The sequence below is a fragment of the Diospyros lotus genome, chromosome 8, assembly GCF_014633365.1.
Source record: "Diospyros lotus cultivar Yz01 chromosome 8, ASM1463336v1, whole genome shotgun sequence".
Classification (NCBI taxonomy): Eukaryota; Viridiplantae; Streptophyta; class Magnoliopsida; order Ericales; family Ebenaceae; genus Diospyros; species Diospyros lotus.
This window is the reverse complement of record NC_068345.1, coordinates 9,061,738-9,076,329: the sequence shown is the minus strand read 5'-3', so window position 1 is coordinate 9,076,329 and position 14,592 is coordinate 9,061,738. Positions and strand designations below refer to the sequence as shown.

The 14,592-nt window shown below is 38.4% G+C and overlaps 1 protein-coding gene across 4 annotated transcripts in view; it reads left to right on the top strand.

The window, feature by feature from the left end:
• The first annotated feature begins 676 nt into the window (after positions 1 to 676).
• Positions 677 to 14,592, top strand: part of LOC127807508 (mitogen-activated protein kinase kinase kinase 1-like) — a 38,942-nt gene continuing 25,026 nt past the window's right edge. For 2 of the 4 annotated variants that reach the window (XM_052345400.1, XM_052345402.1), the window contains exons 1-3: positions 680 to 1,954; positions 8,769 to 8,853; positions 8,987 to 9,049. In XM_052345400.1, the coding sequence (XP_052201360.1) occupies positions 972 to 1,954; positions 8,769 to 8,853; positions 8,987 to 9,049 (1,131 nt within the window). In that variant the 5' untranslated portion in view covers positions 680 to 971. Of the gene's footprint in view, positions 1,955 to 8,768; positions 8,854 to 8,986; positions 9,050 to 14,592 lie in introns of all 4 variants that reach the window. The other 2 variants (XR_008024701.1, XM_052345399.1) reach the window with 2 other exon arrangements.

The following is a 14,592-nucleotide window of genomic DNA, read 5'->3' as shown; positions in this document are numbered from 1 at the left end:
CAGAAGGCTGAAGACTTGGATGATTCTAAAAAGTCTTCTGGTCAAAGTCTCTGGGACAGCTTATCCTTTAGCATCTCTAAGACATAAGACTCGTTTGAAGAATCTTTTAGACGCAAATTATTTGATGACTCGATGAGTCTTTAAACTCATTTAGAAGACATTTATCGAGATATTGTCCTCAAACATATCTTTAGACCCTCTGACCTTATTTGATGCATTTTTACTTGAGGAGTTGAGTTACACATAAGTATATTATTAGACCCGTGATTATTTTCAAAGTAGAAGGATTAAATTAAAATTGAAAAATTGGTGTCAAAGCGAAGATGTATCGTAACGTCTGTCTTTTAGCATTCGATCATTAATGTTTGGATTTAAGTTTAGCTTGTAATCCTTTTATTATGCTGTGTACTGTATTGTAATTAACAAAAGTATATTTTTAATAGAAAATAAAGTATAATAAATAGCACATGTACTGTATTTTAATTAAAAAATTATTACAACTAAAGCAGCAGGGCAGGATACGTAATAAATTAAAAAATATATAGATAGTTTTCAAATGATTTTTGGCGTATTGTTTTATTTATTTTTTTCCCACAGGAATATATTTCTGCCAGAAACCGACAAAGAAATATCCTCTTGCTCCTCCACTCTAGATTTCATTTGTTAAACATTTTCCGGAAGTTCACCCGAACGGGCTCTTAACGCGTTTTCTCTATCCTCCCGACGGCGTTTACTAGTCGCCTCTCAGTCGTACGCTCTGTCCCCCTCTCTCTATCTCCGCTTTCTTTCTCCACTTGGTCTCTGTTCAGCCACCAAATCGCAGTTGACGGGATAGAAATTTTCTGGCCGCCTTTCTCTGCTAGGTAAAATCCACAGCTCAGAAACTGGAGAACTCGCTCGCTTTCTGGTGTTTTTTTAATTTTTTTAATGGTCAATAGCTAGTGTGAGAACGTAGATGGATCGACCTCTCAATGAATCGCATGCCTCGATTTTTCGGTCATAACAAGAGAAGCAGCGACATGGACTCCAAGCACAAGCCCAAGGGTCCGAAGCTTGATCGGCGATTGGCGAAGAAGAACATCGACTACGAGCCCTCTACGTCGTCCTCGTCGTCGCCGGGGCAGGACTCGTCGTCTCTTCGAACTCGATCGCTCGAATTTTCTCCTCTCGGGAGCAGGAGGAGCTTCAGAGTTCAAGGAATCGATGGCGAATTCGACGAAATTTGCCGGAGTTTGGGGCTTTCGGGCCCGGATGACTTTGCCATACCTGCCGCTGCTTGGGAGTCCAGGAAGGTTCGCTCGTCGTCCGATCTTCTTCCGAGGCCTCCATTGCACCAGCTGCGCAGTCCCAAGGTGGATTCGGATAGTGTTAGGGTTACTGTCCGAGCTGGAGGCTTATCCGAACCTGCCGAGTTGATTGAACGTACTGATGTCGGTGATTTGTCGAATGAATTGCGTGACGGTCTTGGATTTAACGATATATATGAGAATAAGAATGTGTTGTATGATTCTGTTCTATTAACGAGGAATATTGAGTCTTCTCGGAATGGTGGAGGAATTAAGGGCGTTCGGCCGCCGGTTCTTGCTCCTCCACCGTCTATTTCACTGCCGGTCCTCGACAATTCCTGCTCAACTTGGGATATTTTGAGGTCCTTTGCTCCGGACTTTGACGAAGGTTCCTCTTCTGCAAGAAGGTACGTTTCTTCAGATGATGAGGATAATGAAGAGATTGAGCAGCGCGAAGGGGTGAATGAGATAAGGCCGGGAGTGACTGCTGATCTTTCTCCTTCGTGCTCCTTTACTACGTCGAACGATGATGATTCTTCTAGTACCACCACTGAGCCTATGTCGAACATCTCACCAAATGGTAGATTCAAACGCATTATCTCTGGTTGGCAAAAGGGTGACCTTCTGGGTCGTGGGTCGTTCGGATCCGTATATGAAGGCATAGCCGAGTAAGTTCTTTTCATATATTTATGTTTTTATTTGTTTCAAAAAACAAAGGGAAGGTTTGCATGCAAATGTGATTCTTACCCAAACCTCGCAATTTGGAAAGCAAGGAGTCTTGGTTTGGAAGTGTTGGAAAAATTGATCAGACAATTTACCCAATGAATGTTAGAGAATAAACTTGTTCACTAACTCTAGAACTCACTCAATTTGTGAGTAATCCTCAAAACTGATTTTTTTTTTTTTTTTTCTGGATAAAACACAAATCACTAGTATAAAGAGGCTAGGGTGGTACAGATTTCGACAAGAAAACTTAAATGCTTGCAATATATTTAATAATACATGAACCAGAAATGTATCTAGAAAAATCACTCCATTAATCTTCTAGAAATGTGCGGAGTTGCTTAGGGTCTGTTTACTTGTAGAGCATGTTTTTTGTTTTCCATATCCAGTTTTCATCTCTGTTTGCATGTTTTCATTTCTACATAAAATCAGAAAAAAAAAAACCGGTTCATTTTTATTAAATATGAAACTGGTTTTAGACTTTAGAAAATGAGAGAATGTGTTTAAAATCATGTAAGAGAAGAGATATAGAGATCGACGGCAAAGAGAGAGGTGAATGGTTAAGGCAGCTTGATGAAGAGAGGAGCTGTTGTTGTCACAGTGGTAGAGGGAGGCATGATGGTGCTGGTCGAGAGATGAGGATGGCAAAGAGGAGGGGAAGAGGGCATTGGTGGTGCTTGCGTCGCAGTGGCTGAGGGTGTTGTCATAATGGCAAGCATGAGGAAGGCAAAAGGCCAGTTGTGCTTGCTGTCGCAATGGCAGAGGGTGACGGGGAAGAGGAGAGGAAGGTGTGGTGAGTGGGTGGGTGGGTGCGAATGGAACACAAGGAAAAAGAGAAGTAAAAGGGAAAAAATTGTTATTAACATGAGTCAAAAGTGAGGCTCAAATTAGAAAAGCGTGTTTTCCTTAGAGAACATCTTTAAGATGTTTTCTAAAGTTTAGTGCAATTTTAGAAAATAGAAAATTTGTTTTCTATTCTCCAATTTAGAAAAAAAAAAACCATTTTGAACATAGCTTCCCATTTTCTATTTCTATAGAGATATTTTCTGGAAAACTACTCTAGTTTTTATAAGTAAACAAACCGCGGAGAATGTTTTCTGTTTTTCATTTCTGGTTTTCATCTTTGTTTCGACGTTTTCATTTCTACAAAAAATTAGAGAAAAAAATGAGTTCATTTCTGCCAAATAGAAACCAGTTTTAGACTTTAAAAAATGAGAGAATGTGTTCAAAATCATATTATTTTCTACTTGAATAAAAACTAAAAAGAGGAGAGGCCGATGATCCGCAAAGGATTTGCCTGAAGAGGAGAGCTGAACGGTCCACAAAGGATATGTGAGAAGAGGGAAGACCGATGATCTGGGAAGAGGAGAGGCTAGCAACAAGAGGAGAGCCGAACAATCTGCAATCCTTCGAAGCAGGGGCTGAAGCTGAAGGATGTGCAATGAAGAGGAGAGGTCAATGAAGGATGTGTGTCGATGAAGGATATGTGGCTTGGAGGATTCGAAGCAGGGGCTTTTTCATAGAAAACTGTGTTTTCCCTTGGAAATAAGTGGAAAAACACGGTTAAAATTCACAAAGGAAACAGTAGAAAACATCTTTATGATATTTTCTGAAGTCTAGTACAAATTTGCAAAACAGAAAATTTGTTTTCTGTTCTCTAATTTAGAAAAAAAATTTGTTTTCTGTTCTCTAATTAAGTAAACAACCCCTTAATATTCCAACAACCCCCCTTAAGCAAGACCACTCTTCACCGCAAGTCTTCTCTTCAAATCCTTGAATGTTTCAGCGTCTATAGCCTTCGTAATAAGTCAGCAAGCTGGTCCTTTGTTTTACATTACTTTACGACAACATCTCCTTTCACCAATTTACAAACGAAATAATACTTTAGCTGTATATGCTTGCTTCTTTCTTGGACACTGGATTCTTTGTTAATGCAATGACTGAGTTATTGTCGCAATAAATCTCTGGTTTCACTTCAAAAGATTGCTTAAGCTCCACCAAAACCCAATTAAGCCATAGAGCTTGGCAACTCGTGAAAGCCAAAGAAATGTACTCAGCTTCAAAAGTTGAAAGTTCAACAACCTGCTGCTTCTTGGAAGCCCATGAAACAGCTCCGAAACCAATGCCAAAAACATAGCCCAATGTGCTCTTGCTATCATCAATACTTACTCCCTAATCACTATTGCAATAGAGGATCAATTTTGACCCATCAATAGCACCATAATAAAGTCCATCGGAAATAGTTCTGGCGACATACCACAAAATTTGTTTTCCTGCTTCCCAATGTGACTTCTTTGGGGAATCCATGAATCTGCTTATTAAGCTCATTGTGTACACAATTTCGGGTCTTCTGGCTGTCAAATACATCAAGTTCCCCACAAGACTTCAAAACATCGTTGAATCAACACCTTTGCTACAATCATCCTTGCTTAACTTCAAGCCAACTTCAACAGGAGTAGAAATGGAATTAGCTTCATGCATGCAGAACTTGATTAGCAACTCCTTAGCATATTTTTGTTGTGAGACAAAGATGCTGCCATCAACATGCTTTACTTCGAGGCTAAGGAAAAAATAAACAAGGCTCATATCCATCATCTCGAGCTCATACATCATACTTTTCTTGAACTCATCAATACTTTGAGGGTTTTCTCCTGTCAAAATCAAATCATTGACATACAAAAGAACAATGATAAGATCACTACGAGAACCTTCTTTGACATAAAGAGTGTGCTCAAATGGACACCGCTTCAATCCCGTCTTCTCAAAATAATAGTTAATATGACTATACCAAGCCTGGGGAGCTTGTTTCAAATTGTAAAGGGCCTTTTCTAGTTGATATACCTTACTCTCCTCTTCTTCCTTGGGATTACTGCCCTTGCGTGGTCCCTCACCACTCGTGCCTTCGATTTTGGTAAATGAGGTAAATAGGTGGAGGCTTTGCCTCACTGTGCGGGGCAAGGAATCGAATTCACGACCTACTGGTGCGAATCCCAACTTATCATGGCCTAACCACTTGACCTGTGTCCTGGGGGCTACTCTCATCTCCTTCCATGATATAGCCAGGGGTTGATTAAGGTATATCTCTTCCTGAAGTGAGCTGTTCAAGAAGGTTGATTCGATGTCCACTTGGAACACCTTCCATTGTTTTTGGGCTGCCAACACTAGCACCAAGTGTATGGTTTCAAGACGAGCAATGGGGGCAAACACATCTTGGTAATCAACACCATATTTCTGCTTGCACCCTTTCATAACCAAACGGGCTTTGTACTTCTCCACTTCTCCAATTGGCAGTTTGCTCAGCAATTGGCCTCTACAATCAATTCTTAATCCCATTTCCCATTTCCTTTTAAGTCTTAATAAAGGTGCTAGGTGTCACCTCAAGTCTCTCAGAAGGACATTATTCATACTTCTATTTTTATTGAACCTACGTTTCATATATTGAGTTTTTGACTTACTAAACTTGAAAACCTTTGAATTCTAAGGTCGTTCTTCATAATTTAAGTTTATTATTCACACATTCTTTTGTCTCTATTAGGATTGGATTGCACAATCACACATAAAAACTGAGAGAAAATCGATAGAAAAATTTGGTAACGTGCTTTGGCCTCAATGCCTACATTCACTTCTCACAACAATGGGATAATTCAGTAACTCAATAAAAAATACAACTTTGCATGATAAAACTGAAAAACCTTCAGTCTTCTCTACCCCATATAACTGGTTAGTTATACATGAAGGACTCTCTCTCTCTCTCTCTCTATATATATATATATATTTATATATTTCTAACTCTATTGGGGTGGCCTATTAGGCAACAATACTAATGGGATTAGGTATCTTAACTCTATCCCTATCTCTACTAAATGCAAGATTACCAATGGACTTCTTTTCCTTTGGACTATGTTTACTAGATGAGCTCACATCAATCTCTATTTGGTTAGAATTTGAGTACCTTTCTAACAATCTCATTTGCTAATACAATATTGTATGCAAATAGCTTACACCAAAACACTTTTTTTTTTTTTTTTAAATGTGCTTTATGAGTTCATGCATCAAAAAGCAAAGAGGTAAGGGCTCAGTGTGAATTCTTGATATAATCCAATTGTAATTGAAAAAGCCTTAGTATCTTCTCCATGAGTCCTAAACACACGTTTCTTCTTGATGATACATGTCCTTAATAACTTGTATATAAGATTTTTGAACTTATTTTTCTCTTAACACCTTCCACAAAGTCTCTTCTGATGACCTTGTCATAAGTTTTTTTCCAAGTCTATTTTTACCATATACAAATCTATTTGTTTATATCTGGACCTTCCCATTAAATGTTCCAATGAGTAAATAGCTTCTATTGTTGACTTATCAAGCATATAGCCAAATTAAATTTTTAGATACCTTGGTTTCTAAAAGTCTAGGCATCTAGTACCCCTCTTAAGGATTCATAGTGTGGCTCATTGGGCATGATCTTTCTTTAATTTTCACAACTTCAAACATCTTGTTTATTCTCGTGAATATGTGCTAGTGTTCTATCTCCACCTGTCTTGTCCTTTTTGTTCAAGAATCTGATTAAATAATTTTGCTAACCAAAAAATGCCCTCTTCTCCCATGCATTCCATGCGTCTTTTGAGATATTATTCGGGTCAACTGCTTTACTATTTGTCATGTACTTAGGCTACCGAATTGTAATAAAGAAGAGATTGTAAGGGTATGATAGGAAAAAGGGGCGGTAGTTAGGCACAAGCATGTGCAATGCTGTAACAGAATTGGCGCCTAATCTTTTAGCTGAGGAACTCTTTAAAAACAGAGTCCCGGCTCATTTGAAAGACATCTAATGAAATTTGAATTGCTCATTCTCTCAATTTCCCTCTTAATCTCTTTCTCTCTCTCTCCCTCGTCTTCATTCTAATTCTTCAAGTCTCCTCTCGCCGAAAATTCCCTCGATTAGATCGGTGATCTGACACTATTCTTCATATTTTTCAATGTTTGCTTTATTTTGTTTGGACAAATACATCTATTGAACATGTTATTCTAATATTCAAAATTACTAGGATGTCCCAACATAACTTGTTTCTTGAACTTCATTTAATAGCTTCAACAAATACTCATTCTACCTCTCCTTGATTGCTTCCTTATTTATTAGTATCTTTCGATATTCGTCATTTATGCATTTCAATTGGCTCAAATATGTTTTTTTTTTAACTCTTGCTTTAGCTAATTTATATATATCTCTTCCCCCATCTTTTGTTTCAAGTCCTTGGTACAAATTTGATAAGTTTTTGACTTTACTTCACTAGTTGCTTTCTCTTTAGGTTTTATTTGCTTTGACATGTAAAGTCTTCTGGCAAACTCTTTTGTTTTTCTTTTTCCAACCCTCTTCATTCCACCTTTGGTTTAGTGCTTTTCTGTTTGACTCTTCTAGAATCATTTTTTCCTACTTCAAATAGTAGTAGCCATCTCAATCCATATTTTGAAAAACCTCTTCTTCTATAAGCTAACATCGTTTGTTACATTCTCCTCCCCCCCGGGAAAGTAGCTCACTTGTCACCCTTTAAATGCCACCATTCAATTGTTGGGCTTCGTAGGTGTCATTCTTCCTCCATTTGTTTTTTTTTTTTTTTGTTTTGTTTTGTTTTTTTTTTTTTTTTATGGATATCATGGACTATAAGCCTATGTTGATTGGTTATGCATTTTTCTAGTATAACTTTATAATCCTCATAAGTGAAATTTTCATCTCATAAGAAAGTAATCTATTAAGGTATATATATTTTGTTGAGAGTTTTTTTGGATAGTTGATAAGCCATTTTTATACATGATCAAGTGTTCATTCTACTTCTTGAGCATATTAGCTATGATAAGTTCATGATCTGTGCAAAACCCAGAATAGCTTTACCTTCATTATTTCTTGCTCAGAATCAATAACCTCTATGTACATTTCTTGCTGATCAATAACCTCTATGTATGTTTCTATACCCTTTCACTTCTACCCACTTGACTATTTAAGTCACATTCTGTAACGATCATCCCCTTTAGGTATTCTTTGCACTAATCTCTCTAAATCCCCTAAAATTTTGTCTTTATCTCTTCTAACCTTAGCATGAATAATATTCTTAAAATCTCTTTTTCTAAAACAACTTATAGTTGCAATAATTCCTCCTACTCTCTTGGCACTCACTACATACTTTTGAAGTTTTATCAATAATAATTTCCACTCCATTGCTTGTATCCTTCCATGGTACCAAAGTTTATATCCAAATTCTGCTAATGTTTTAGCCTTCTTTCTAACTTATCTTGTCTCTTGGAGACACGTGATATTGATTTTTCTTCTAATCATCATTTTCATCACTTCCATAGATTTCCTTTCACATTTTTAACGTTCCATGACCCAATCCTTGATATTGGGTTACTTCCTACTTGCGTTTGTCCATAAGAATACGAGAACCTTTGCATATTCAACACTACATATGGGCCATGATGCAGTAGCTCTAACTCATTTTTTATTGCACTCGGGCAATACAGCTTGTCGCTAAGAGGGTTATGCCCCTATAGTTTGCTCATTTGTCTAGAATTCATGGTAGTTTATTCAAGAAGTTTTCTGTTAGTTTTCAATTACCTAATGCAACTTGTGATCAAACATGATTCATAAGTTCTTCTAGTACTTCCTAAATTTAATGGTTCTGTGAACCAATCTGAAAAGTAAGCATAACATGCCTGTCTCTTTTTGAGAACTTGCTGAACCTTTTTTTTTTTGGTATTTTCCTGCAGTGGTGGTTTCTTTTTTGCTGTGAAGGAAGTTTCTTTGCTTGATCAAGGAGACCTTGGAAGACAAAGCATTTATCAACTTGAGCAGGTGATAAAAATTTTAAATTTCATGTTGGTAGATTCTTTATACAGGTCCTCATGCTCCACTATTGTGTTTCGGTAATAGTTTATCAAGCCTCTTTTTCTCATCCCCTTACTGGTGTTTTTAATGTTTGTTTCAGGAAATTGCTCTTCTGAGTCAGTTTGAACATGAGAACATAGTCCAATATTATGGGACAGATAAGGTATATCTTTCTTACCTTTTTTTCTTCCGTCTTGCTGTTATAATCTCCCAATCCTCTTTAGGTGGCCTACTTATTTATTTTTGCTAGGTAGGTGGCCTATTTATTTGATGATTGAAGTTGGTGTGGGGTAGGAAATAATAAAAGTGAAAAAGTGACAAGTGAGGTAGGATAATTTTTTGTTGACTGTTCTTTTTTCTTAAACTTAATTAAGGAATTGCCTATAGGTAAGCAATGTAGAGTGTTAGAGGCAAGTTGATGGTGCTCCTCCATCTCGCTTGGGATTCATAGGAGTGGGAAATACCTTTGAAATGTTACAAAGAAAAGCTATTTCTTTTCTGTATTTCCCTCCATGCCATGATTGGTGCATGTGGCCCATTCTTTTATAGGTGATCCTTTCACATGGTCCAAGGGTGGGGATGATGACTCATTTTCACAGTTAGGTAGATTTTTGGTTTTGATGAATTGGAAGGATGTTTAGTGTGACATTAAGAAGTTAACCTTGCTTTGAATGGTTTCAGAACACAACCTGATCATTCTCTGGAGCAGGGATTTCTTTATTGGGGTGGGACCTTATAGTTATATAAGCATGTGGCTTAAGAAAGAAGGGGCTGACACTTACAGAAAAAAAAGAAAAAGAAAGAAGGGGCTGTGATGCAGAACCCAAACCAAATAAACAAGAGTGATCCTGATTACTTAAAACCAATATCAATATTCAATATTATTCATCAAAGTCTGATCTACAATACTTCACTAAAGGATTGTTTATAGACAACTATTAGATAAAAATCTACTCTAACTAGGATTGCTTGACTCATTCTAATTAAGATTATAAAGATAATCCCAATCTAATTAGGATTCTAGGAAATAAAAGAAATCAAAAGAAACTAGGAAACAAATTAAAGTAAATAAACTAATAAACCAATATTAATTCCTATTTTTATGCCTAACATAGTGGTCCCCAAAATATTTGTTTCTATGATATTCATCAGGCTGTTTTAGAGGTTGTGGTCTGGTTATGTATAGTAGAGGGTACTCCATGTCTCCATTTGGCTAATAAACTAAATTTTTTGAAAGAAGATCTGAAGTCTTGGTATAGCAAGTAGGTGGGTAGTATATATTCTTAACCAAGCTTTAGCGGGATTAAGTGTTATAAAATGAACAGTTAGTGGGTTTCTTTTGACTTGAGTTCACTAGGAGAGCTGTTTTGAAGGGTGCGGTGGAAAAGTTTTTGGTTGCAGAGGAAATTGGTTGGAGAATGGAGTAGAAGTAATATGACTTTCTTTAAGAAGGGAGATAAAAATATTGTCCTTTTCTTTTTTTCTCCATAAATGGCTAATGCTCTTAGGAGGAGAAATAACATTTGTGAGTTAAGGGGATAGAGAGGAGGTTGTTGAGAAAAGAGAGTTTTCATAGAGGGTGGTGAAGTTCTGCATTAAGCTTTATACTGAAGAGGAGTGGGGATCATTGCCCAAGGTTTTAAGTTTCAAAACTATTTTGGAAGACTAGAGGGAGAGGATGGAGAGGCCTTTCTTATAGGGGGAGAGGAGGTGATTTTAGCCTCAGGGAATGTGAAGTGAGGTAAAGTACCTGGCTTGAAGGGGTTCAATTTGGCTTTTCTCATCATTGTTGGACTGTGGTTTATGATGAAGTCTAAATACAACTCCTTTGGTCTTAATTGCTGAAGTGAATGGATGGTGGGGAGTATCTATAATATAGTTGCCAAAGTTTTGTCAATAAGGTTGAAAGGGGTCATAAATTTTGTCACTTTTGAACACCAAAATATTTTTGTGGATGACGGTCAAATCATAGATGCAGCTGAATCTGTTTTGGTTTCTTGAAGCGAATAATTCCTTTATTTTTTAATGCATTTGAATCCAAATTATCCAGTAACTTTGTTGTTAGATAAAGCAATGTTTCCCTGCTAAATGTGAAGCAGAGGAAGAGAAACTGAAGCCACCAATCACACTCAGACTATAGCTTATATTACTAATGAGACAGAAAGAGTGAGCTGATTTATTTATCCAAGAAAAAAAAAAAAGAAAATGAGCTGATATAGAATTCTAAGAAGAGTCAAGGCCCTTTTTGTGCCACAAGGTTCTGATCCAATCAAGTTGGGAACAGATAAATTCTTAATCCATTCATTCATGCATGAAATAATAATATTGGATTTGATGATTTACACAAAATTTCCTATGAAAGGCATTAAGAGAGGTTGAATACGCACTACCCAAAATTCTGATGGATTTCTAGATCCATGGACAACTAAAATACATTAATGTTACTAGAGGAAGCTAACAATTGAGACATTCAAACTGTTATGCACTCTCTGGAAATGATTAATCTACCAACCAGAGCTTTTGAAAGTACTTCATACTCATTTGCTTAAAATGTTTCCTAAGGAGGGGAAGAAATGGCCATCATATCCGACTAAGGTGTTTTTGGAAGATTAATTTGGAGAAAAGAAAAAAAAATCATAGTTAGACTTATATTAGGTGTTGAATTGTTAAAAAAAAATTGGAATGATGCATTTTTAATTTGGGTTTGGCTTGAAAGACTGGTTTGCATGCTGTGTTAAGTTTTGTTTTAGGGTGTTGGAATAATGCATTTTTAATTTGGGCTAAAATTCCTCATATTCCCATTTTTTTCCTATGATAGAATCTGATCTTTTTATAAAAAGATATAGCAAGTGTTGAATTGTATATAGAGATAACACTTGTGTGTGTATTCTATACTTAGGGTTAGCCTTATGTCATGCTTATGTCATGACTTATGTCATGGTATCATAGAAACCTTAGTTGTTTTCTCCATCTCCGACGTTGGTTCTGCTGCTGTTTCCTGCTGTGTTATCCCTCCAGCGGTGCCTTCTTTCTCGTTGTGTAATCCTTCCAGTGGAGCCTTTCTTTGCAGCTTGCTCTGCCACCACCATCTCCTTGCTCTCTCAGTTCTTCAGGCGGCTAGTCATCGTCGCTGCCATCTCTCGCTGGCCCAGATCCACTGCTCCTGCAACGACAACAACGAACTCCTTTGCCATCCACCATCGCCACATCCGCGACCGCTGTTGCCAGATCTGTTGCCACATGTCATCGCTGCCAGATCTGCTTCCACATCGCCTCGCTAGAGTCGCCAGCGCTGTCGTTCTTCCAGATCTGGTGCCAACAACTTCAGATCCATTGTCATAGCCCTCTTGTTGCCATCACTGGCACCACTGCTGCAATTCACGACCACCGTTATCACCGTCCAGATCGCCCAACTCACCCAGATCTCGCCACCGCTGCCACCATTGTCGTCGCCGACGACCATCGTTGCCTACTGCGCCGTCTCCAACTGCCATCGCTCAGATTCGTGCTGCCTCCAGCATAGCAGGTCGGCCATCGTTGGATTTTCTTCTCCTTCCGCGTCGATTCGTCCTCTTCTTGGTTGATGACTTCAGATCTGTCACCATCACAATCGCCTGTAGCTCCTCACCGTTGGATCTGCTTTGACCGCTCCCGCCGCTGCCTTCATTGCTCAGATCTCCAGCCACCGCACCTCCTCCAGATCTGACCGCCTGTGTCTCTAAATTTCAGATTTGCCAACATATGCGATTATTTCAATTTGGCCTTGCAATTCAGATCTATTTTGACCTAGCCAAGTGTGATCCATTTCAGATCTATTTAGCCTAGATCCGACATATCCATTTTAGATCTGTTTAGCCTAGATCTAACCCCAACAAACCAGATCTATTTATCCTACATTCGACAGATCCATTTCAGATTTGTTTAACCTAGATCCGACAGATTTGCCATTAAACATGTCAGGACCTAGTAAATCCAGTTCCTTCTCCGGTATCCTGTCTCCCTCTCCAGCCATAGCTACTGAGAAATTAATGGTTAGTTTAAATTATCTCTCTTGGTCTAAGGCTGTTGAACTATGGTGTATAGGTCAAGGTTTAGATGATCATCTGACTACCAAGTCTAAGGATGTGACCACAGACAAAACTGCGTGGGTGAAAGCTGATTCTTTGTTATGCAGCCTCCTGTGGCAATCAATTGATCTCTCTCTTCACCCAATCTATACCAACTATACCACCTGTTGTGAGTTATGGAGTCAAACAAAAGCTCTCTATAGAAATGGCATCCAACGCCTGTATTTAGTGGTATCTAATCTGATTAATTTGAGATAGGAGGGTATAACTATTCCCGATTTCCTTGGTCGGATGGCTTCACTTAAGGCTGAGTATAACTCTCTTCTTCCCGCTGGTAAGACTGCTGCAGAAGATTTTGCTCAGAGAGACGAGTTCTTCATGGTATGTACCCTTGCTGCCATTGATCTTGAACTTACTTCAGTTCGTGACCAGATCCTTGCCAGCCCCAATGTCCCTACAATCGATGAAGTGTATTCCCGTTTTCTTTGGGTTTCCACTGTTCTTGCAGTGCCTATCTCTTTGACCAACGATAATTTAGTTATGGCTTCGCAGATTCAGAATTGTGGAGAACAGGGAGGGGGTTGTGGTAGTAATCTGCGCAACCACCTCAAGTGTGACTTCTGTCACAAGTTGGGGCATACTAAGGAATAGTGTTATAAGCTGCATGGTCGCCCTCCTCATGCAAATGTTACTTCTGTTGATAGTTCTTGATCTGAATCTTTTGCTGGACATCCATCAAATTCCTTACTTCTGGGGACGACTATGATGAGTATTTCAAGTATAAGATATCCCAACAGTCATCATCCACAACTGCCTCTATCGCTCACTCTGGTGACTCCACTGCCTTTCTCGCTCGGTCATCCTCTTTAGAACCGTGGGTCCTCGACTCAAGTGCTTCTAACCATATATCTGGTAATCCCATATGTTCTCTCATTTTACTAGTTCTGTTTCTTTACCTTAGCCGATGGTTCTAAAGCTGTTGTTAAAGCTATTTACACTGCCAAACCCTTACCATCTCTACCTTTAGATTCTGCCCTTTATCTTCCCCATTGTCCTTTTAATCTTGTATCTGTTAGTCAACTTACATGTGCCTTAAATTGTTCTATCACCTTCAATAGCAATTCTGTTACTATTCAGGATTGCGATACAGGATAGATGCTTGGCATCGGATGTGAGTCGTAGGGTCTCTATCACTTCAACCTTCCTAAACCTCCTATTGCGTGCTCAGTGAGTGAGTCTCCCGCTCTTCTCCACAACCATTTGGGGCATCCTAGTTCGGCCAAGTTTCAGAAGATGGTTCCCAGTCTGTCTACACTGTCAACCTTTCGTTGTGAGTCTTGTTAGCTTGGAAAACAGACTAGAACTTCTTTTTCAAAATGTGTCAATAATCGAGCTATGTCCCCATTTGCTTTAATTCATTTTGATGTTTGCAGTCCTAGTCATGTTGTGTCTGTCTTAAGTTTTCAATATTTTGTCACGTTCATCAACGGTTATTCTCGATGCACTCAGTTATATTTAATGAAAAATCGTTCTGAGTTATTTTCAATGTTTGAATCTTTTTGTGCTGAAGTCAAAACGCAATTTCATACATCTGTTCAGGTATTGCGCAGTGACAATGCCCCTGAATATTTTTTAGCCC